Here is a 22,028-nt window from a genome sequence, read left to right as displayed (position 1 = left end):
AGAGTAGCAAAAGGGGTTTACTGGAAAGGACTTTAGTTTTGCCCGTGTGTCAGGGGTATAAGGCAGTGAAGGAAAGTACCAAATGACAGAGCGATGCTTACGGTAACAGGTCAGAGTTGGTCAAGAATCACAATACCCAGTGGTTATTGCTTGGCTGCGCTGAATTTACCAAAACACACATACTCCACAGTTCAATGCTCATTCAGTTCCTAAAGTACAACAGTGTAGTGTGCAACATTCTCATGGAACATGACAGTGCAAATTCAAAGTTTGATTTGAAGGTGATTGATACTCTCACTTCTTCCGGACTTCCGTGCAGAGTTTTGATTTGAACACTGGTCTTGACAGGCGTCATAAACTTAGCTTTAAGGCATGTTACTAGCGGCACTTTAAAGGGACACTAAAGGCAAATATTAAGTCGAGCTAGACTGGACGATTAGGCTCCTGCAGCAACGAATTCTTCATTCATGATGAAAACAGAGCTTTTGTAAGCAAGGAAATGACCAAAATAAAAAACTGAAGCGGAGCCATCTGTTGTTGACTGTGGTACCGCTTATGTGTGGTGTCAGCACCTCTGATGCACAGAGAGCAAGCTGCGACCTGTCACTGCGAGTGGCATCACTTTTCTTTGCTTATAACGACCGAGGTGGCAATGTGTGGCAATTGACCACCCTCCCGGCTACGCCAGTGGAGGCTCAAGTGACCTCAACCTCCATCCAAGCAGAGCCACAGAGCGACTCATGCAAGCTGCACACCTGCACCCGCCAAGCAGTACGCTTCACATCATCAGCAGAAGCAGCCTATGTTATGTCCACTGCAGGGCGAAGGCCTCTCCCTGTGATCTCCAATTAACCCTGTCCTACGCCAATTGATTCAAACTAGTGCCCACAAATTTCCTAATTTCATCACCCCACTTAGTCTTCTGGCATCCTCGACTGCACTTCCCTTCTCTGGACATCCCTTCTCTAACCCTAGTGGTCCACCGGTTATCTAACCTAGTCATTACATGACCTGCCCAGCTCCATTTCTTTCTCTTAATGTCAATTAGAATATCAGCTATACTCGTTTGCTCTCTGATCCAAACTGCTCTCTTTCTGTCTCTTAACGTTATGCCTAGCATTCTTCATTCCATCGCTCTTTGCGCGATCCTTAACTTGTTCTCCAGCTTCTTTGTCAGTTTCCAAGTTTCTGCCCCATATGTCAGCACCGGTAAAATGCACTGATTGTACACCTTCCTTTTCAATGATAATGGTAAGCTTCCAGTCAGGAGCTGACAATGTCTGCCATATGCACTCCAACCCTTCTTTATTCTTCTGTAAATTTCCTTCTCATGATCAGGGTTCCCTGTGAGTAATTGACCTAGCTAAATGTACTCCTTCACAGACTATTGAGGCTGACTGGCGCTCCTAACTCTTGCTCCCTTGCCCGGCTATTCATCATTATCTTTGTCTTCTGCATATTAATCCAACCCCACTCTTACACTCTCTACTAAGGTCCTCAATCATTTGTTGCAACTCGTCCCCAGTGTAATTGAACAGGACAATGTCATCCGTAAACCGAAGGTTGCTCAGATATTCGCCGTTCTCCCATGAACACAGTGAATAGCATTGAAAAGATTGTGTCTCCTTGTCTAACCTCTTTCCTTATAGGTATCTTCTTACTTTTCTTGTGGAGAATTAGATTGGCTGTGGAATCTCTGTAGATATTTTACAAGATATTTACGTAAGCATCCTGTACTCCTTGATAATGTAATGCCGCTATGACTTTTGGTATCTCTACTGAATCAAATGCGTTTTCGTAATCTATGAAAGCCATATAGAGAGGCTGATTGTACTCTGCAGATTTCTCAATTACCTGATTGATGACATGGATGTGACTCATTGTAGAGTATCCCTTCCTGAAACCTGCCTGTTCTCTTGGTTGACTGAAGTCCAGTGCTACCCTTATTTTATTTTAGGTTATCTTGGTGACTATTTTATATAATACTGGAAGTAAGCCAATGGGCCTATAATTTTTCAATTCTTTAATATCTCCCTTTTTGTGGATTAGTATACTGTTGGCATTCTTCCAGTTCTCTGGGACCCTTGAAGTCGATAGACGGTTCGTGTAAAGGACCGCCAGTTTTTCAAGCATTATGTCTCCTCCATCTTTGATTAAATCCACTGTTATTCCATCTTCTCCTGCCACTTTTCCCCGCTTCACGTCTTGGAAGGCCCTTCTAACTTCATCGCTAGTTATAGAAAAAGCCTCTGTAACATGTTCATTACTGCTTCGAATGGAGGTATCGTGGCTCCTCTGGGCACTCTACAGGTCAGTATAGAATTATTCCGCTGCTTTTACTGCATCTTCGAGATTGCTGATGGTCATACCCTGCTTATCTTTCAGTGCATACATCTTGGTTTGTCCTATGCCAAGTTTCTTTCTCACTGATTTCAGGCTGCCTCCTCATTTTACGGCTTATTCAGTCTTTCTCATATCACAGTTTCGAATATCACTTATTTTCTCCTTGTTGATCAGTTTTGACAGTTCTGCAAATTCTATTTTATCTCTTGAGTTGGACACTTTCATTCTTTGTCATTTCTTTATTAGGTCCTTTGTTACATGGGAAAGCTTGCCTACTAGTTGCCTTGGTACCTTACCTCCCACTTCGATTGCTGCCTCTAAAGCCAGCCTAGTTACGGTTTCATTCATAACCTCTATGTCATCTCCATCTTTCTGTTCTAAGGCTGCATCTTTGTTTACAATTAGTAGCCTGAATTGGTCTGCTTTTACCCTTTCTGCGTCTAGGTTGGCCTGTTTCTTCGTGATAAATTTTACTCTTTCTCTCTTCAAATTGAGGTGAATCCTAGACCTCACCAGCCTACGATCACTGCACTTTACTTTACCTAACACTTCAACATCCTTCACTATGCTGGGATCGGCAGAAAGTATGAAATCTATTTAATTTCTTGTTTCACCATTAGGGCTTTTGCAGGTCCACTTTCTATTGCTAAGCTTCCTGAAGAAGGTGTTCATTATTTGCAGCTTATTCCTTTCCGCGAATTCTGCCTGCATCTCTCCTCTAGCATTCCTATAATTGACGCCATAGTTGCCAATTGCTTGATCACCAGCCCACTTTTCCCCCACTTTTGCATTGAAGTCGCCCATTACTACCGTATACTGAGTTTGTGCTTTTCTCATTGCTAATTCAACATCTTCCTAAAACTGATCTACTTCATCATCATCATGGCTGGATGTTAGAGCGTAGGCTTGTACTACCTTTAATCTATACCTCTTATTGAGTTTGATTACCTTTTCATTAATGCTGTAGAATTCTTCAAAGTTGTCCGCTATGTGCTTATGGATTAGGAATACTACCCCGTATTGCTTCTTATCTGGGAGACTCTATAGCAGAGGACAAAGCAGTTAGTCAGCACTGTATAAGCTTCACCAGTTCTTCTAATCTCACTAAGGCCAATGATATTCCAAACAATGCCTGATGGTTGCTCAGAGTCCTGTTAAGCTCCAAAAGACACAACGGCATGGAGGGTGGTCACATGGAGACGACACCAGTTCCTCCGCTTTGGCACAGGCGGTTAAAATTGAGGAGCAGCAGCAGGACCTTCGATGGCAATTTCCCATGCAAGAAATTCATACACTGACACACAGAAAACAATGACTGACTTCTAGACAAACACTCTGATGATCTAGCTCAACTTAATATCTTCCTTTAGTGTCCCTTTAAAAGGTGCTTGTACAACTCTTTACGACAATGTTGTACCACTTATGATAAAAGCATGGGAGCAAGAGCAAGCCTTCTGCATGTTTTGGTGCCCTTACAAGTATGGAAGCCAAGAAGCACAAATAACAGTGCCATCAAAGAGGAGCTTGCCTGCTTTTATGACATGAGCAATGTGGCCCAGCAGCAGCTTTCAATGTTAACGCTATTTACAGACTCAAAAGGCATATTTTTTTAGAAGCCCTTAGGTAATACCCCAGTTCACTCTAACTTCAATTTTATAACATTGGCATACCTTGGCCATAACATATTGCTATAATACATTTTGAAAAGACTAAGGCAAACTCATCTATGCTCAAGCAATGCCAAGCAAGCAGCAAAATTCAGACAAAGCAACAAAGATGAAATGGACAGAGGTCATGCCAATGGCAGAGAGAGAATAGGTGCATGCAGGAGAAAGAGGTACTTCCAGAAGGGCAAACATGCAGGAGAACAGATTTCACACTGCAAGAAAGAAGAAAGACATAAAAAACATCACAAATCAGCACAGACTAATAGACAACGTACAAGGAAACTGTAAGTGAAAGCTTTCCAGAAAATCAATGGAAATCAAACAATGCATACAGAGACCACACAAATACAAGTAAAGCAGAAAGCAGGCACTCTGGGAGTAACACATTGCTTTTAAAATATTACTGCATTGACTTCCTTAAATCAAAGTTATTGATTAGGTATGTAAGCATGTGCATCAAATTCACATGCCTATTTGACAAGTGGACCTGAGGACCTAGCAGTTCTTTCATTAAATGGTCCCTAAATCATCTTGTAACATTTTGAACACATTTTAAATAAACACGCACATCGCGCACACAATGGCATGTTGATAATCTCTGGCAAACATAGCTGCACTATGCGCAGAAGGGAAATTACAAATTAAAAATAAGCCGATACTCGTCTCCAGGCTTTGCTGGTCACTTTTCAAATTGTGACACCAGCAGGCCATGCAAGTGACATCACCAGGGTAAAAGCTATTAATTGGCCAATAGAGAAGGTATAACAATGCCTATGTGACGCAAGACACCTGTGTGTTCTGAGAAGGGAAGAGGCATCGCCCATTGTGCACCCCTAATCCCTTTATGCGACCTCCATTCCATCAGCATCATGCAAAAAGTGGCCACTGTGAATGTTGTGAATGAACACCCCCTCCCCTGTATCCCTAGGAAAGGTCCCCCTTGGGAACACTGCTCTAGAGGGTCTAAAGGGCCCCTCAAGAGGTCTGTACATTTCGAAACACTAGCGATTGTGCCTGCAAAGTATTAAACTACTACATGCCGTGAAAAAAGCTGAAATTCCAAGCCAAATCCTTCCTACATCCCTGCCCTGCATCCTTCTCCTCACGGGCATGCACTCCTAGCCGGGGAGTCAACGTCAATCGTGCAAGTGCGTCTACATAGTTCACCGTGCTGCGACGTTACTCACAGTGGCACGTGACTGAGAATTGTTCATGGCAACAACAGTTATGTGCTCGATCTGTTGCTTCAATAGACAAATTAAAGTTTAGAGAAATAATAACACCTCCAAACCTAATGTCTGCATGTCTGTTTTACTTCATACCATAGCTGCAGAGGTGTACTTCCCTTTCATCTGCTTGTTCCCATGTAGTGCAGTTGCGTGTGCAGAGAGTGAAACTATGCCATTTTCTACCATGTTCTAGCGCGTGATCGTGCACTGTGATCCGCTTGCGCCTGCCTCAGTGCTCGTGTAGCACTGACTTATACCGCTAGTCAGGTGTTCTTGTGCAAAGTGCACAAAATGGTGTGCTGCACGAAACGAGACAAACGCAACAGCTCACGTGTGAGACCATCACTGGAAGTGCACTGCGCAGCAAAAAAGCGTGAAAAAAAAAGCACGGGCCGTGACGTATACTCCACGCGATTTTCCGGCTTCAGTATGGGAGAACGCAGGGAAAGAATTTCGCTTACGGCGGCAAGATGGGGGCAAGTGGAGAGGGTGTATGTTGGCGGTGACACTCGCCTCCTGAAATCATGAGTTCGCAGCACTGAAATATTTCTATCTCAGCTATTATTGAACCAATTTGAAAAATTCTTGAAGTAAAACGCTCCATAAAGGGCACATAACTTCCAGCATATAATGAACATTTGCTAGGTGGCCTGGTGAGGGGCCCTTTAAGGTTACCCCCCAAAAATAGCAGAAGCAGAAAAAGCTCATTTCAGGTACTCAATGAACAGAACAAATCAAACAACAGCGCCACACATGTTGACAATCATGGACTAAAAAAGAGAAGTTAGCAGTGGTTGTACAACAACCTATCTATAGAAGTCTACTAAACGCTGCACAAGAAGTGGCACTTAGTGTTTTTACATAAGATTAAGCAACTACATTCAGTCAACATATTTAATTTTCACATAACTTGTGTTTGCCACAGATGTCAAACCTGAAAATGTAAATGTCCAAACAAAAAAATATTTACAAAAAAATTAATGCCTTCAGTTACAAATGGCCATTTTATGCATGCTGCATGATTTCTGACCCTGACTAGTATGTAAAAGCTGTCCAGCCTATGAGCATGCCTTCTCATCTAAATAAAAAAAAATGTAAGCTTGTAAGTAAGTAAGTAAGTAAATTATGGACTAAAATATTTTCACAGATGTGGCACATTGCACATCTGAGTATAAATTACACCTTTTTTTCAGAAAACATTACAAAGCTCTGAACGCCAAATTTTGGTGAAAATTGGTAACGTGCTTGCTATTCCCACACCAATTTCTATACCTGAGACAAATATCTTCCTGTCCTAAATTTCACCTACACATGATCTGATCAGCAAAATTTTTCAATATTGAAAACAATTTTTTTAGGGCTATTTTCAATTTTCTCCCGAATTTACTACTAAAACAGAGCCAAAGATGTGCTCTAATATCACATGGTGCAATATTCTTATACCCAAGCTGTCATTCCCCGTTCCAGCTCTTATTAATTGGCTAAATGCCAGCTTTATAAAATTCACAAAAAATTACCTGCCTGAGCAAAAGTGAGATATATTTCATGACCCACAAAACATTACAACAGATTACACATTCATGTTATGTCCACTCTAACTTGCCTTGTTTATTTTTTTTCCCTTTTGTTTATTGAGATGTTTATATCTTTAATGAAATCACACATATATATTGTGCCAAAGTGGTCAGAACAGCTGTACGGTACAAGGAAATTGTGGTGTAAAAAACTCATTTCCATCTATATTTATGGCCATGTTTCTACATTCCTGTAAATTTAAGCAAATTGATGAAAGTGTTCAGAGTTCCAGTGAGAGCCTGGGAACGTAATGCAAGAAGAAATTTAAATAAATAAGACTTGCATCCTGCTTGACTTTCTTCCCGGCATTCATGAACTTCCTTCAAGTGAAGGCTCAGGTCAATATAAGTAATATAAGTAAATATAAGTGAAAAAGGGCAGGGTGTCTTAACACAAGGTATTGTTCAACTTAACACATATTATAGTTAGTGACAGGCCAAGAATACAGGGGAGGCACCTCACCACGCTGCACCTCACCATGCTGCACCTGTTCTTAGCCCCTACATAACCAGGAAAATAGTTCTGTAACCATAACATAACCATAACATAACCATAACAACCAAGATCAGCATGCGTGGGGATGATGAGAGAAAGGGCATGTCCTCTTTCACCTCATGATGAACTACAGTGAAAGCTCGTTAATTCGAACTTCAATAATTCGAGTTTATGGATAATTCGAACTGTACGATTTGGTCCGGCCAAGCACCACAGAAGTCTATGTATAAAAAAGCCCGCTAATTCGAACGCGAGAAGGTTCTGCCACGGATAATTCGAACTACGTGCCACCGTGCCGGCGGCTTGGCGCCTGGCACACGGCCAGAGAAGCGCGCCTACTGCCTATACACACAAGGCTGCATTGCCTCCGGAACGGAGAGAACGGCAAGAGAAGGCAAAATCGGAAAAAATCTAACCGGCACGGGATCGGCCAGAAGGCAGCGGCGGCTGCCTCCTCTCCGTTCTACGTGACCTCCGAGGCTTCTTGCCCGTCGCGAATCTCGGAGGCTTTGCAAATCTTGTCTAGCTGCTAATGTTGCACGGCAGATGGTGCGGCAAGCACCAAAACACAGCGAATCAAGTGCGTCGCAGCTGCGCTTGCAATCAAGAACCGACGAATCGGGGCCTTCGCCACCTTCACATGTTCAGCGTCTTTGTCTCGGCAGTCTTCATCGGTGGTGCACGTCTGTTTTAAGCTTAGGATGTACCGGCCGCCGCAATTCTTTATGATGGTGTTAAGCCTTGGCTAACGTTCGTTTCGGTGGACATTGGTGGTGTGGCACAGTCGGACTCAGAGCTGCAACTTGAAGATGGCGTGTGCCCGCAGCACACGCCATCACTTTCTGACACGCAAAATTTCTGACATGCCGTACCGCTTCCAAATCGCAGTGTACTGTTGTTCTCCTTCACTTTTGTAGTTCGAACTTTCAGTAATTCGAACTGAAGCGGCTTCCCCTTGTGGTTCGAATTAACGAGCGTTTACTGTATAACACCCCAACCCCCCTTAAAAAAAAAAAAAAAAAAAACGGTTCGCACTAGGTCAGAGTATAACCAAGGTGACAGCAGAGACATAGGTAGCAAGCGGAAGAGACTCAGATGACGTGAGTCAATGGCACATGCACATACATATTCCCTTTAAGGGGCACATCTGCCACTGCATTCTTGCACTATCTCTGACTATAATGAGCAAGGTCTGCAGTGTTACAACAGCAATAATCACTGCTTGACTAGAGTAAATTGTTAGTTCCTTCGGTAAATCATTATGAAAGGGAACATGCCTATTGTACCCCTGCCCACAAGCATTTATGAAGCATAAGATCTGTGAAAAAAATTGAATTTTATCACAGCCAACACATCCACCTGGGATTGAAAATGGGCACTGTGCACTTCCCAGTGGGAACACCGAAGTTGCATCCATAATATGAATAGTGAGAGCCGAGCCTGCAAAAATACACCACTTTTTTGTTGCCTTTCCAGCTCTAAAAGCTTCTGTGTGTGGTCGTATGTGTTATATTTCATAATGACCTGCACATTTTGACTTCCAAAATGTGGATTTGCCAAAGATTAACATCAGTGCCACTAATGCAAGACAAGGCACAAAACCTGGTCATCTGCATAGCTGCCGGAATGACAGTGAATCTGCTTTGGAAATATTTTTACACATCGAAATTCTTACTTTTTCAATGTGCCTCGTGATTCTCATTCAAATGAATATTAAGGCAAAGAAAGCATGTGGGCTGCACAAAGCTAGAACTGCAAAAATATAAATATACAGCCAAGCCGTGCCATGCGTGAGCAACTTTTTAAAGGGAATGCTAAGCATCAACAGCGACTTTAAGCTAAAAAAAATCACTCACCTTCAACTCCTCCTCCCTCAGCTGGGCTGCTTTGACTTCTGACTCAAGCCTCACCTCAGCCTCTCGCAATTCTTCTTCATATTTCCGGCTCTTTGACAGCTCCTCTTTCAAGTTGGCTACGGTTTCCTTGTAGGCCAGTACTCGCTCATCATCTGCTTTTTTCTGGTTCTCCAGGAAACCTAAAACCACCAGAAGCACTAGTAGCACAAGGAGCTACGAAATTCCTCGCTAGCCTAAAAGGACACTAAAGAGGCACAAACAGCAAAATATATTTTGAAAACTATATTTTCATGAATTTCACAATAATAGACTGATTATTAGTATGGGTGTGCAAATACCGAACAGTAAACTTCGAATTGAATAAAAAATAAAAAATGCCAAATAACAAATCGAACATCAGAAAATTTATCACAAAGTTTAACGCATAGAAATTTTGGGCCGGAAAACATGTGCTACACATGCTGTGCAGTCTCCTAGCATTGCGCAACAAAAATGTAGACAGCTATTAGTAACTCAGGTACATATATACATAATGGTGTACTCATATTAAAGGGAATTCCAAATCAGTATATGTCAGCACTGATTGCAGCTAAGTTCTAGTATATGAAGGTCTGGAAAATAATTTTTTTATCAACATAATGTCTGTTGAATAGAATTAAGTTCTTTTTCCACCTCTGAAGCTAAAAAATTAGTGACTTAATGCTGCACTGAATACCAATGAGATTCTCAGTTTAATAGCGGACCTGTGCTTTATGGCAACCTTTCCTTGTAGTGAAAGTTTTGCTTTCCAGTTTTCCTTCAACATACAGAAGGGCCTTCCCATCTTTACAGTAGGTGAGTTATCGTAAGGCCAATCTGCATGACAGATGAAAGTACGGACCGCGCATCACATGACTCGGTCACCACTCCGTGCATAGCCATCATTAATGCAGTGGGAGTCGACCGTGGTCGGCACTGACTGTAAAGAGCAAGTGCCTTTTCATTGTCAGGTTCAGCTTGATTTGCTACTTGTCAGATTCCTAAATCAGGAGGACCACTGCAAGTGTGCACGACGCTTCCCCCCCTCCCTCCCTCTCCCTCCACCATGCTCGCCCATCCACCGTCCACACAAATGTATGCTGCCAGGTCGGGGTCGGCACACTAGTCATGTGACACTTTCGCGCCCACTGGGTAAAGTCAAATTTGGCATGGGTAGCTAGAAGCTACAAAAATGGCCAATGTGTTTGGAAGAATGCACGGATGAATGGCGTCGGGAACGCGGGGCTGCCAACAGGTGTGTCATTAAGTTGGTAGCCGTCCGTGAACAACTTTGTTCCCATATCGTACTCGCTTTCGTTTGCAGGGCAATTTGTCAGCTTTCCGAGAGTCGCAAAGCTGCTGCAAATAGATGTACATCGATTCGGCACCAAACCGCAACTTCAGTTGCCGACGGCCAAAGAAGCAGCACTGATTAGGCCTAATGGCGTCGGCAGTGTGATAATCGGCTGCAAGACGTTGCGGAATACTTGCTGCTACATTCGATCTTATGGTTCAGCGCTCGATCCCGAGATCATGCATATGTTTAGATTGATCTTGTTAAGGCTTATTGGGGGGCTAGTTGGTTCTGATTCATAGAGAACAAATAACAGCTCGAAAAGACAAGGACAAGACGGCAACACACTGCTGACCGCTGTCGTCGGGTTACGGGGTCGCCGCGTATCCAACACGATTTGCGTGCCTTCAGACGTATGTCTAGTTGACCTGACCTGCGCACTTACTGAATGCACGCCGATTTTGTTGCCGTTCCCTTTGCCAGCATCTCATTATCGTTTTGATCTATCCTGTTGATTTGAACGAACCTTGTGCGGACAGAAGCAGCCCAGGCCGATGTAGTGCCATTCTGTAGATCATGGTATTTGGGCGCTGTGTGCACGATCACCGCATCGACAGGCATAGCAGAAGCGCTCGCCAAAGTTCATGACCGCATCAGCAGGGGCAGGGCGGCGCATTCGCGGCGCGCTTCGTGCTCATTTTGCACCGAAAACAATTATAAATGAGGTGCTCGCTCATGTGCCATCAAGATGTGCGGGCTCCACGGCGCACACGACATGCAGCACAGCGAACTGCAGATATTCAATTCACGAATCGAATTTTTGAACCCTCACTATTCGGTTCGATTCTATTTGAGCATTCGCAAACCCCTAATTATTAGAAGAGAAAATGAATGTAAAGGTAATTTTTTCTCTAATTTCATGCAAAATTAACATCACCTAGACAGCACAAGGCCTGTTCACTCTGATCCATGATGTCATGCTATCTGGCATGACTGCTGCAGGATCTAATGGGGATGTTCCCGAGTAAACCTTGGTGATTTCGCATCACTGCTTACGTTGCGCCAACCTTGGCAATGGAAATTTCGGGCCAGGTAGCATGACATCAGGGATCAGAGTGAACAGGCCTAGTGATATCCAGGTAGTGTTGGCCAAACCCCAATGCCAGTTTGACATCCCGGATTTCAAAGTATTTTTTCGTATTTAGGCCACATTGGCTCAGTAGAAGTTCCAGAAACTGTTCAATCTTTTGCTCCTTTAGAACACCATTTTTGCCAATAAACAATTATCTCAACCCTAGCAGATGCCACCAAATTCCGTGATGTCACGGTGAGTGGTGCGGTAACTCAGAAGGCGTCGTCGTCACCATCCACCTAATTATTTTATGGCTTACCAACCCTATTCTCTAAGTAAAAGCAACTTTCTCATTTAAGTGTCCCTTTAAGCACTGAAGTACAACACATGCCTGACAATAAAGAACACCACCAGCAGTGATGTCATATTTGCTACAGCTGCACATTGGACAAAGAAATAATTTGTGGTAACTCTTAAGTATTAAAAAAAAATACCATCTCTATCATTTCCACGACTAGGTATAAGCATGAAAAGTGCATTATATCACTGATCATGCTCGTTGCCATCATCAAAAGTTTTTTTTTTCTTTTTCTTTCACTGCAACACTAACCACTGTCCCCACATTATTATTTATAGCATCATCATTTCAGCCTTACTTGGTTATTGTGACTTTTTTGCCACTCCTCTGTCCAAGAACAAGTTAACTGACACTGGACATTTATTTATTTATTTAGAAAACACCTTACAGGCCTTGCATAGGGCATTGAGTAAAAGGGCATCATAACAAGTACAAAAAGTGAACAATTTCCATTTGCATATAGTCTTTCCCTCCTGCTAACACATGCAATGTGATTTTGTGTTTTGTAGGTAGCAGTGGCTTTAATATGCAGTGGCACAGGCATAGGTGTGACTTTACAGGTGCAATTTAACCCACGCATGTATGGTAGCGAAAACAAGTACCAAATGGTCATGGACAACATACATGTAAAATGGCGACCCAGCTCTTGAAAAAATGTGCCTTTTTAGAACAAAGCGCTGCCTAGTGTCACTCTGGGGGTACTGCAACCTCTTGTATATTCTATAAAGATTTGTTATTGTGGTGCTACTCCTAAGCTTCTACCAGAACTGATTTTACAGCGAACCTGTTTATCTCTAGCCCCCGTATGCATTGCCCGCATGCGTTCCCGGAGAGCGGAGGGGGGGGAGGGGGATTAAGTTTGTATGGATAGGAAGGGTCGGGGAGAGGAGAAAAGTGTGGCAACGGCGCTGCAGCAACTGAGATGGGTAAAGGGAGAGGGGAAAGAGTGTGGCAACTGCGCCTGTGAATGTGGCCTGCGCTTCTCTCGTTACGACGTCAGGCAGATCGGAGGTGCTGGCACGGCTGCTGCTGCAGTTGCGGCAGATGCATGGGAGGTGCAGTGCACGCGGCAGCGCTTGTGTTGCCATAGTGTTAAAGTCACTGCATCTTTCAAAAGTAGCACCATTCTTAGATCTTTCCACCACTCCACTCTCCTTGGCACTTCCTCCTTGCCGCCTCCTGTTGCCCCAGACTCTTCCGCTCACCATCTGGCCAATCCGTGTCACGTGGAAGTACGCGTTGCACTCTTGTAGATTTTTTTATTTCCATTGCACTGCGATTGCCATTCTAGGATCAGTGCAACGAAAGTGTTGTATGCGCAAACAGATTGATCAAGTGCGTTAGCGGACCAGATCAAATGTGTTCGGGACAAGCCCTTCATTGTGATGCCGTAATGCTTTTTTGTTTACCATCCAGCGAGCACAACGCACAAAGTGTGGATACATAGGATCGGGCAGGCAGACTTCAAGGAGGTTGCAAAAAACACACGGCTTTGTGAAATGGCACAGTTCTTCATTACCTCTTCTTTTGAACCTCGTTTACGCCTGCCTCTTTAAAAAAGTGCTTGCGTATGTGTCCACGCTGTGCGCAGTTTATAGGATGTTTAAGTTGACTTTTTTTGGAATGTGCTCGCTTTATTTCATAGTAGTTTTATGTTTACCACGAAAGTGCTCGCATCTACAGCTGGCGTGTGACATAAAAGAGACTTCTTTTTTCAGCTCTACCAGAACTTAGCACATTCTCGATGCTTTTGTAAGGCTCACTAAGGCTTGCGAATGCAGTTGCTTTGCTTCAATGTACACGCGCATGTATTGATTTGGTTTGTGGTGTTTAACACGTTTAGTGTCCCGAAGGTTGTAGCGGATGGCTCCGGATAACTTAATTTAGGTAACCTGAGACTGTTTAATGTGCACTTTGATTGCATAGTATACAGGACTCTTGCATTTCGCATCTATCCTGGCTGCTGCCGGACGCATCTTTGGAATCGGAGGGATGAGCAGCAGCTACTCACACGTTTTGAGTGCAGGATTATCATAGCAAAGAAAGGCCACAAATGACCATGGGCACCTGATAATGATTAGCATTTTTACTGCTTAACATTAAAATTTTTGCCCATCCAATTAAGTAAATGGATCTCGCATGCGTCTGTGCACTGTACATTGCCTTGCACCTCTTATGACAAATAATTTCGCGGTTTTTTATTATGGAGTGCGGTCAGAGTTGCTGTCCTTGAATACCTTTATTAAACTCATGTAAGGATTGTTTGGTAGTACAACCCTCTTGTTATCTTTGTCTCTAATATATGGTTCAAAAATAGTGTTCCAATTATAAAAACACTGCTTCCCTGCAACGAATTTACAACCCATAAGAATACAGACGTGCAGTGTATGCAGATATAAAATTAGCACTTCAACAAAAGCATTAGTGGTTACTAATGGGGAGGAGGGGATAATTATCTTCGAAACCTCTGTCTAGTTTTGCCATGAAGTCCATTCTTGCTATCAAATGCCAACCTCTTGCACTACGAGAACAAGGTGAAAGTGGGAGCCTTGTTCTCGCTTTGCTCATCGTCTTGAATTTACATCTCCTGCCTTTCCCCTGTCTTTCCTCAACCTCTTGCACTGTAATAAATGAAATAAATAAACGATTTCATGAGCTGCGAAAACTACCTTTACGTTGTTCACATTATCAATACCGTCTATGTGTGAAAAGATTGCTCATGGCTGCCAGAACCCGTGCATTAGCTACGCATATGTAAAAGGCGCAGAGCAGAAGCAGCCTAGTTTCTAGGCATTGTTGACCCAAGATAGCTGGAATCTTTCACAAGCTGGCCAAACCAAAGTATTCTGCAGGTCACGTATATGGACCTACGAAACCACGTTCACATACATTCATGCAGTCAAAACTTGTTGAAATTCTGGCAATTATGCACGTGTTTGAGCATACCACGAGCATGCGTCATGCTTCAGCAACACGAATTCTCAACATGCGGATGCTTTACGTCTTAAATAATGGTCTTTTTCTCTATTTTTTTGCACAATTCCAATATGGCATTATAAAGGCCACTTACTGACTGATGAAGCAAAATCTCAACTCAAAAAATGCTCTGCAAGGCTTGAACGAAGTTTTCCGCGGATTTCATCCGGAAGCATGTAAGCCGTCGTCTGCTACAGCAGATCTGACCTAGGCGGCGCCACCATCAATGCTGTGCTGAGCGGGAGAGTGAAACTGAGGAGGAGGGAAGTGGTTGGCGCTACTTTTAAACATTCAGTTGCTTTACATAGTGTGGTGACGCACACCAGAGGAATGAGCGGAGAAGCGTCAACAGGAAAAACGCAAATACAGCCAGCAACAGTAGGACCACGCAAAAGCGGAGAACTTGTAGTAAACAGCTTCACTAGTAATCCGTCCCCATATGAATGTTGCAGCCGCACAAAATTTTCAATTGGTGGTTATTCAGTTAGGGTAGTGTGGTGGTTAAGGAGTTTTCCAGCTTCACCTAGTTCATCGCCACATGCTTGCACACTTTATATTCGCTATTGTCACGTGTGCCGTTTGAGTTACAGGTGTCGCAAAAACCAATTGCGATCTCGTTTCATATTTCTGAAAGTTTTAATATGACATGCTCACCTGCAAGGTTCTCCTGAACCGTGCAATTACTTTGTTTACAGGTGGACGATTGCAAACTGGCGATACTGCTATGCATGCCTCTCTTTTTGCGAGACGTGCAGAAACTGATAAAATGTCATCTAGCGATTAAACAATTGATTATTGCAAATTTCTCATTTACTTAATTTTTCTTATGGGTGCACACCAAAGAGTATGCTTGCGGGAGCTCAGATGGCATGCCTTGGTTTCGCGGCCATGTCCCCCTTGGGCGGTATTCTTTAACAATCTACTACATTTTCCATTCATATAAACTCATTGTTTCGGACATGTCTCCACCACCACTGCACTGCTGTCTTTGTCCCTCAGCACTACAGATGGTAAGAATGGAAAATGAAATAGAACATTACAAAATACAGGCCCTAGTTGTGCCAAACCTATTTAAGCATTAACATAAGTCATGTTAATTTTATTAGATTTGTAAAAGAATTATGCTAGTTTATCTATGTATAATACTGCACAAATATTTTGTTGCTTTAATGGCACCTATGAAATCATTTATTCGTTTTTTTCTTGAAATAAATCACCCTGAAAAATTTAAGACTTCCAATAAAAAATGTGACCCCAAGAGGACGCATTTCTGGAAAAAAATGTGACCCTCAAAGTGTTGAAATGTGCTGGCATTGCTGCAACTCTACAGGTCTACCAGCTTGAAACCGGGTTCACTTAGCCTACTATGAGCATTTCATGCTTAACCGCAAGTGTACATCAAGCTTATGATGACAGCAGCGAAGAATTGCCACAGCTCCCATTTCCAGCATAGTTGAGCTAAACACAGTAGCTAAACGCTAAGTATGTATGCTGGGCATGCATTAAGCCCTGCTGGGCACACGCTCTTTGCTTAAAGGAGACGTGATACCTAAAAAACACTCACCAATGTGCTCAACAAGGTTGGTAATTTTGGACTGGTAAGCCAACGACTCTTTCCTAGTGTTGTCTAGCTCATCATTTTTCTCCTTCAAAAGGTTATTCAGTTCTGCTACAGTGCGCTCATAGTCGGCGATCTCCAGGTTCAGAAGTGTGTGCATTTTAGTCTCCTGCAAAAAGAGCCAGCCAACAAGAATGATGCACTTTTACATTCCAACTTTCTGCACCTTGAATGAAGCAGCAGCAGCACATCATTCTTTCAGAAGCGCCACAAAAAACTCAATATGGTGGGTGGATTAGAAAGCCAACACATGAAAGTATTCCTGAAAGTGAACGAGAATATGATCTCGGACACGCTTAGATCTCCTCATTCATTTACACTCGAACCTCGTCATAACAAAACAGGATATATAAGAAAATAATTAATATAACGGGGTAAATGAAATCCCCTTGAAATCCCCATAGATATCCATGTATATAAAACCTTGTTTTAACGAAGAGAAATTGTCCTGCCAATAAATATAACGACCCAGATTCATCTTCGAAACCAAAAAATACCCGATCGTTGGGGCCGAGTACATCGCTTTCCATGGGGTTCGGCACTTGTTCGCCGCAGCAGTTCCAAACTCTCATGTCCAATGTCAACTGCATCGTCAAGCAACACTGGTCTTTCTCACCGCTGCACATAGCTACACAAGCAGCAGTTCACTATCATACTTCTGCATTGACCTCTCTTGCGCTTGCCTGGCTGCGCGAGCCACATGACAGTGCGCATCTACACACAGCGATATGAATGATGGGGCGGTATGAATGAAGGCGCCATGCAGGCAGGAGCAGCTGGGCTTGGCCTCCGGGATCTCCCTGGAGCAATATTGAGGGTTTTGCGCATGTCTGCGCAAGTTGCACCATGCTGCGTGGCTATGCACGGCGGATCAGAAGGCAGCTACCTAAAGGCTGTCGTATCAGGTTGCCAAGTCACAAATTGCAGACTCTGCAGATTCTTTTGTTTTATTCAAATTTCATCACATGAGTGGCCGTGTAGCAGTTACGTGGGCCGTAAAGCTGTCTTCTTATTTCCATGTTTACAATTGTGCACCCCATTGGCATATATTGCAGTACACGGCAATAACGGATATAATGAAGTACTGAATACAACTAAGTAATTTCGGCTCCCTCTTTAATTTCGTTATAATGAGGTTCAAGTGTAGTTCTGTTCAGATACAGGATAATCGTAAACAGTGTGATGATGAGGATGATTGGAGTTTATAGGCGCAAGGGCCAGAAGTGCTCAAAGACCACCAAGGCCATGATAAGAAACTGTCATTGCTAAATGAATAATGATCATCGAGAAGTGGATGAAACACGGCTGTATAGAGGCCTAAAATATATTCTTTGAAAAGTGCGTAAATGTATTCTTAATAAAACTGGACAATGATACATGACATATCGTATGGAAAAACAATGTACTATGAAGAGGTGATGTACTAAAATATGTCGCTAGAAGTAGCACAACTGCCTCACCAAGGCCCTTAAACATAAGGTACCGGAGGCTCGTACCATACAGGTTGCTACTATCGCAGCATCAGCCTCTCGTGAGAGGATGCGCTACGAATATTGTGGGCTTATAATGCACAATAAATCGACACCTTGTAAAAATTTTAAAACTGATTTATGATCAAAAATTGGTTCTGGATGATGGGGAATGTGGCATCGGTATGTTATAGGAAAGTACTTTTTTCGTTGAGCTTCTGCTTCCCAACACTCCACCAAGATGTGGAGAACGGTCAGCCTCTCACCACACCTACCACAGAGAGGAGGTGTGGTGTGGTATAGGAAAGATGATGAAATTGCTGGATGAAGGGGAATGTGGCATCAGTATGTTATAGGAAAGTACTTTTTTCGTTGAGCTTCTGCTTCCCAACACTTCACCAAGATGTGGAGAACGGTCAGCTTCTCACCACACCTACCACAGAGAGGAGGTTCACTACCAGTCAGGAGGTAAGAATGCGTACCGTAGGGTATGTGTGTCCTATTCTCAGATGACAGAACATGACATCAGTTTGTCGCGCTTTTGTTACTGAAGGCCAATTTCGTACGTGCAGCTTAATTAAATTAAGTTTATTTGAGGTCTCATGGTTCCAGATGAATTGCCAAAAGTTTCTCAGTGTTCTGCGCAAGAAAGGCTTCAACTCTGTGGGAGGGATAGCTATGGCTAAACAGTGTGTAGGAATGGTATAATTGGTGGTGTATGTACTGACTAGACAGCATTTAATATTTGTTTTCTTGTCATGTCTGCATTCCTTAAATTGTAGATACACTAGCAATGTGTACATAACAATTAATAATTAAGGTTATGCCTGCCTTCTGCACTTTCTCCAGTTGCATGGCAGTCCTAGCAAGCTGCTCCTTTTCAGCAAGCATTTGCTTGTTGGCCTCCAAGAGCTGTTCCTCCAAGACCTTGATGTGGCACAGCAACTTCTCTTCTTGTTCCTTAGCACTACTAGCTTGAGACTCCGCTGAGGTCAGCTTGCCCTCCAATTCTGCCTTGCAATGCTCCCAAGCCTGCACACACACAAAAGCGTTGCAAAAGATCCTCCGAAAACACTAGCAAATTATTGAACCTACTATAGACTCCCTTCATGATGAACACAAAAGGAACTTGCTTGCTGCTTGGAAATCTGCTTGTTTTCCTTATCTGTTCAGCTTATTTGAGAATTCATCTTAACATCCTTGAGGAAGTTCTCAGCAATGCTGGACAGTACACCTTGGAGGCAACCAAATGCCAGCTGAATCTGCTGCTTATGGTGTGCACACAAAATATTATACTACTAACCATACAACCACCTTGGCCTACCGTTGCCAACTTGGTCAGCGGCAACAAAAACAGACGTACTCAGTAATGAAAAGCATGTATATTCAGATCAGACATTTGTGTCTCATGCTGCCACTGCCGTATTCAACAAGTCACAAGAGCCTCAGCGTTCTGCAGAATATTTGTGCAAATTCAGACAGGTTACAAGAACTTCCCATTTTCCAAACAAATTTAGTGCAAAATACAAACTAGCGTAACAGATTTCTCCAATTAAAGGGATACTGATGCATCAAACATTTGTTTATTGCTCTATTGGTCTTGCGAAAACTCAACATTCAAATAATTCTGACATTTCTGCGTTATGAAATCCAAATTTGACTGTTTTACTGCATACGAGCTCAAGTGATCGATTCTGTCAGTGTGACAATGGCATAGCCAGAAATATTTTTTTGGAGGTGTTATATGCCACCAGTGAAAAAACAGAAAGAGAGCCTGAGCACAAATAAGAGCTTAGTCATTCTTGTGCTTTAATAAAGCCGAAGGGTTAGTTGTTTCCTTCACTGTAATACCTTCATAAAAATACGAGTGCACACAGGACTCCAAAGACTTATTTTCTTCCAAAAGAACACTTGCACGAAAAAAAAAAAAAAAATGTACCAGAACATTCATGCCAACATCAGAGCCCACACACATACACACACACGATAAGCATGAGATTGAAAGTTTGTATATGTAAAAAATGCAATGAAAGGGCTCCATGGAATCAAGATCAACAGAGTGAAGCTTTTAGAGAGACGACTGTGAGTCTTACGGGAATCTCAATGCCGAGTGAAGGAACAAAAGACGGAGACACAATAACTTCAGCTTAGTGGTGCCACCTGGTGTTTAGAACAGGGACCATTTTTGTCAACAAACCGACACTCTTATTTTCATTTTTACATTTTAATATATCGATGAGGTGTGTAAATAGCACGGGCCAAAAAAAGACTGAAAGGAGGGAGAGAGGGGGGTATGTGGCGCTCAGAAGATTTTGGGGGGTGTTCTGACACCAAAACTACCCCCCTGACTATGCCCCTGCAGTGCAATGAATCTAATGCCAACTTCAACGGTGTCATCATACCATGATTTGCTCATTTCATGGTTAATTTCAAATATAAATACGTAATTGCATTCATTCATAATGTTTTCAAGCATTTTCGCAGTACTTATTGAGTGGAAAGTAGGTGGAAGTAAGTGGAAGTAGGAAAGTTCTGCCATAAAGTCCAGTGATGCCAGTTCCTCAGTTAGCACATGTACTATACAAAGCAAGTGTCCCTACACTATCGCTGCAGCCAAATAAATAGGTGAAAAACATAAGGGAAACTGAACGTCCTTAAGCTGCTATGATCGCGCTGCCAAGCACCATCATAGCTAAGGATGCCTGGTAAAAGCAGGCATCCATAGCTGAAAAACACAGCCTCAAAGCTTTTCTTTTCAGAGTATACCGTATATATATATATATTTCCATTTCACCACGAACAGTAACATGAATCTTAATGATACCTGAACATCACCTCAGGCGCACATGAAAAGAATAATATGTAGTACGCTGAAAGAGTGCAATGCAATAGCATTCAAAGATCCCTGACTGCTTCTCACGCTTCTCGGCAACTGCAGCGTATGTAACCGTAATGTTTACCGGAAAACGCTCGCGGCGAACGCTATGCATGAAGGCGGGCTTTCTGGTTAAAACGTAGCCTCTTGCAGGAGTCGCGATGCGGTGGAGGTGAGTGCCATCTGGAAGTCTTTCAAGGAAGCAGGCGCGCTGCTCTGTGGACTCTGAAATATTTAGGTGCCGGCGTGCACAAATGGCAGACGCCGTCTCCTGTCTGTGCTTTGTAAAAATGCTGGAAAAAGGGTTTGTTAGAGTTTTCGGATAACAGAATTATGTTTTCTCGTATATTCAAATTACAATCCGAGAGCTATCATGTCTGTAGGTTGTGTGAAGTTCTAGTTTACGATTTTTCCACATACTTTAGCTTGAGCAATTCAATTAGTTCAAAGAATTCCTTGCGTCACATGAACAGCCTGGGTATGTGTGGTATTTTCTGCGACATGCGCTTCCTGGGTATTTTCTGCAACGTGCGCTCCTTAACACTATCACCTTAAAAGTAGTGCTGTGATAACCACGCTGCAACGCTTCACTTAGGGCAAAATTTGCTCTAAGCGACACTATCGCTGTGGCAGTTGCCTATAAAAAGGGAAGGGGGCACATACTCCAATGGGGCTCTTTGCTTTGGATTTTATAGTAACTACAGGCGAATATCATGGACTAGCGTAAAATGCGAAGTGTTTGAGCATACAATTTATTTACAACTCATTTGCCCCACTTCACATAATTTTCTTTTTTTTATTACTGTGAGAAGCAACTCATTGCACTCACAAATTACCTGTTTGCTGCTATAGACAGAATTCAGCAGCAAGTGCGTCTATCGGGATTTCTGCAAATCCTTTGACTTGGTTTCTCATCAGCTTCTCTGGTTCAAGCTTTGCGAACTCCACCTCAGAATCATACATTCTTCCTTGGATCGAAAACATTCTTATTATATCTCAGTTTGTCACTGCGAATGATTTATCACTCTGTTCTATTGCTTTACGAGTTCAAGGTTCTGTCCTGGTTCGTTTACTTTTCTTCATTTACATCAATGACATGCCAACTTCCCATTATTCGATCCATTAGATGGTTCACTTGTGTATTGCTTTGTAGCGCAGTTGACTATGCTGCTTATTGCTGTGT

The 22,028-nt window shown here is 42.8% G+C and overlaps 1 protein-coding gene across 7 annotated transcripts in view; it reads right to left on the bottom strand.

Annotated features, from left to right (window-relative positions):
* LOC126548191 (uncharacterized) overlaps positions 1-22,028 on the bottom strand; it is a 159,225-nt gene that overhangs the window by 98,007 nt on the left and 39,190 nt on the right. For 5 of the 7 annotated variants that reach the window (XM_055063106.1, XM_055063107.1, XM_055063102.1 and 2 more), the window contains exons 9-12: positions 18,802-19,002; positions 16,448-16,610; positions 14,421-14,528; positions 9,166-9,344 (exon numbers count right to left, since the gene is read on the bottom strand). In XM_055063106.1, the coding sequence (XP_054919081.1) occupies positions 9,166-9,344; positions 14,421-14,528; positions 16,448-16,610; positions 18,802-19,002 (651 nt within the window). The remainder of the gene's footprint in view (positions 1-9,165; positions 9,345-14,420; positions 14,529-16,447; positions 16,611-18,801; positions 19,003-22,028) is intronic. The other 2 variants (XM_055063105.1, XM_050196326.2) reach the window with 2 other exon arrangements.

The sequence above is a fragment of the Dermacentor andersoni genome, chromosome 1 (genome assembly GCF_023375885.2).
Source record: "Dermacentor andersoni chromosome 1, qqDerAnde1_hic_scaffold, whole genome shotgun sequence".
NCBI lineage: Eukaryota > Metazoa > Arthropoda > Arachnida > Ixodida > Ixodidae > Dermacentor > Dermacentor andersoni.
Note: the sequence above shows the minus strand (reverse complement) of the source record. Positions and strands in the feature narration are given on the sequence as shown.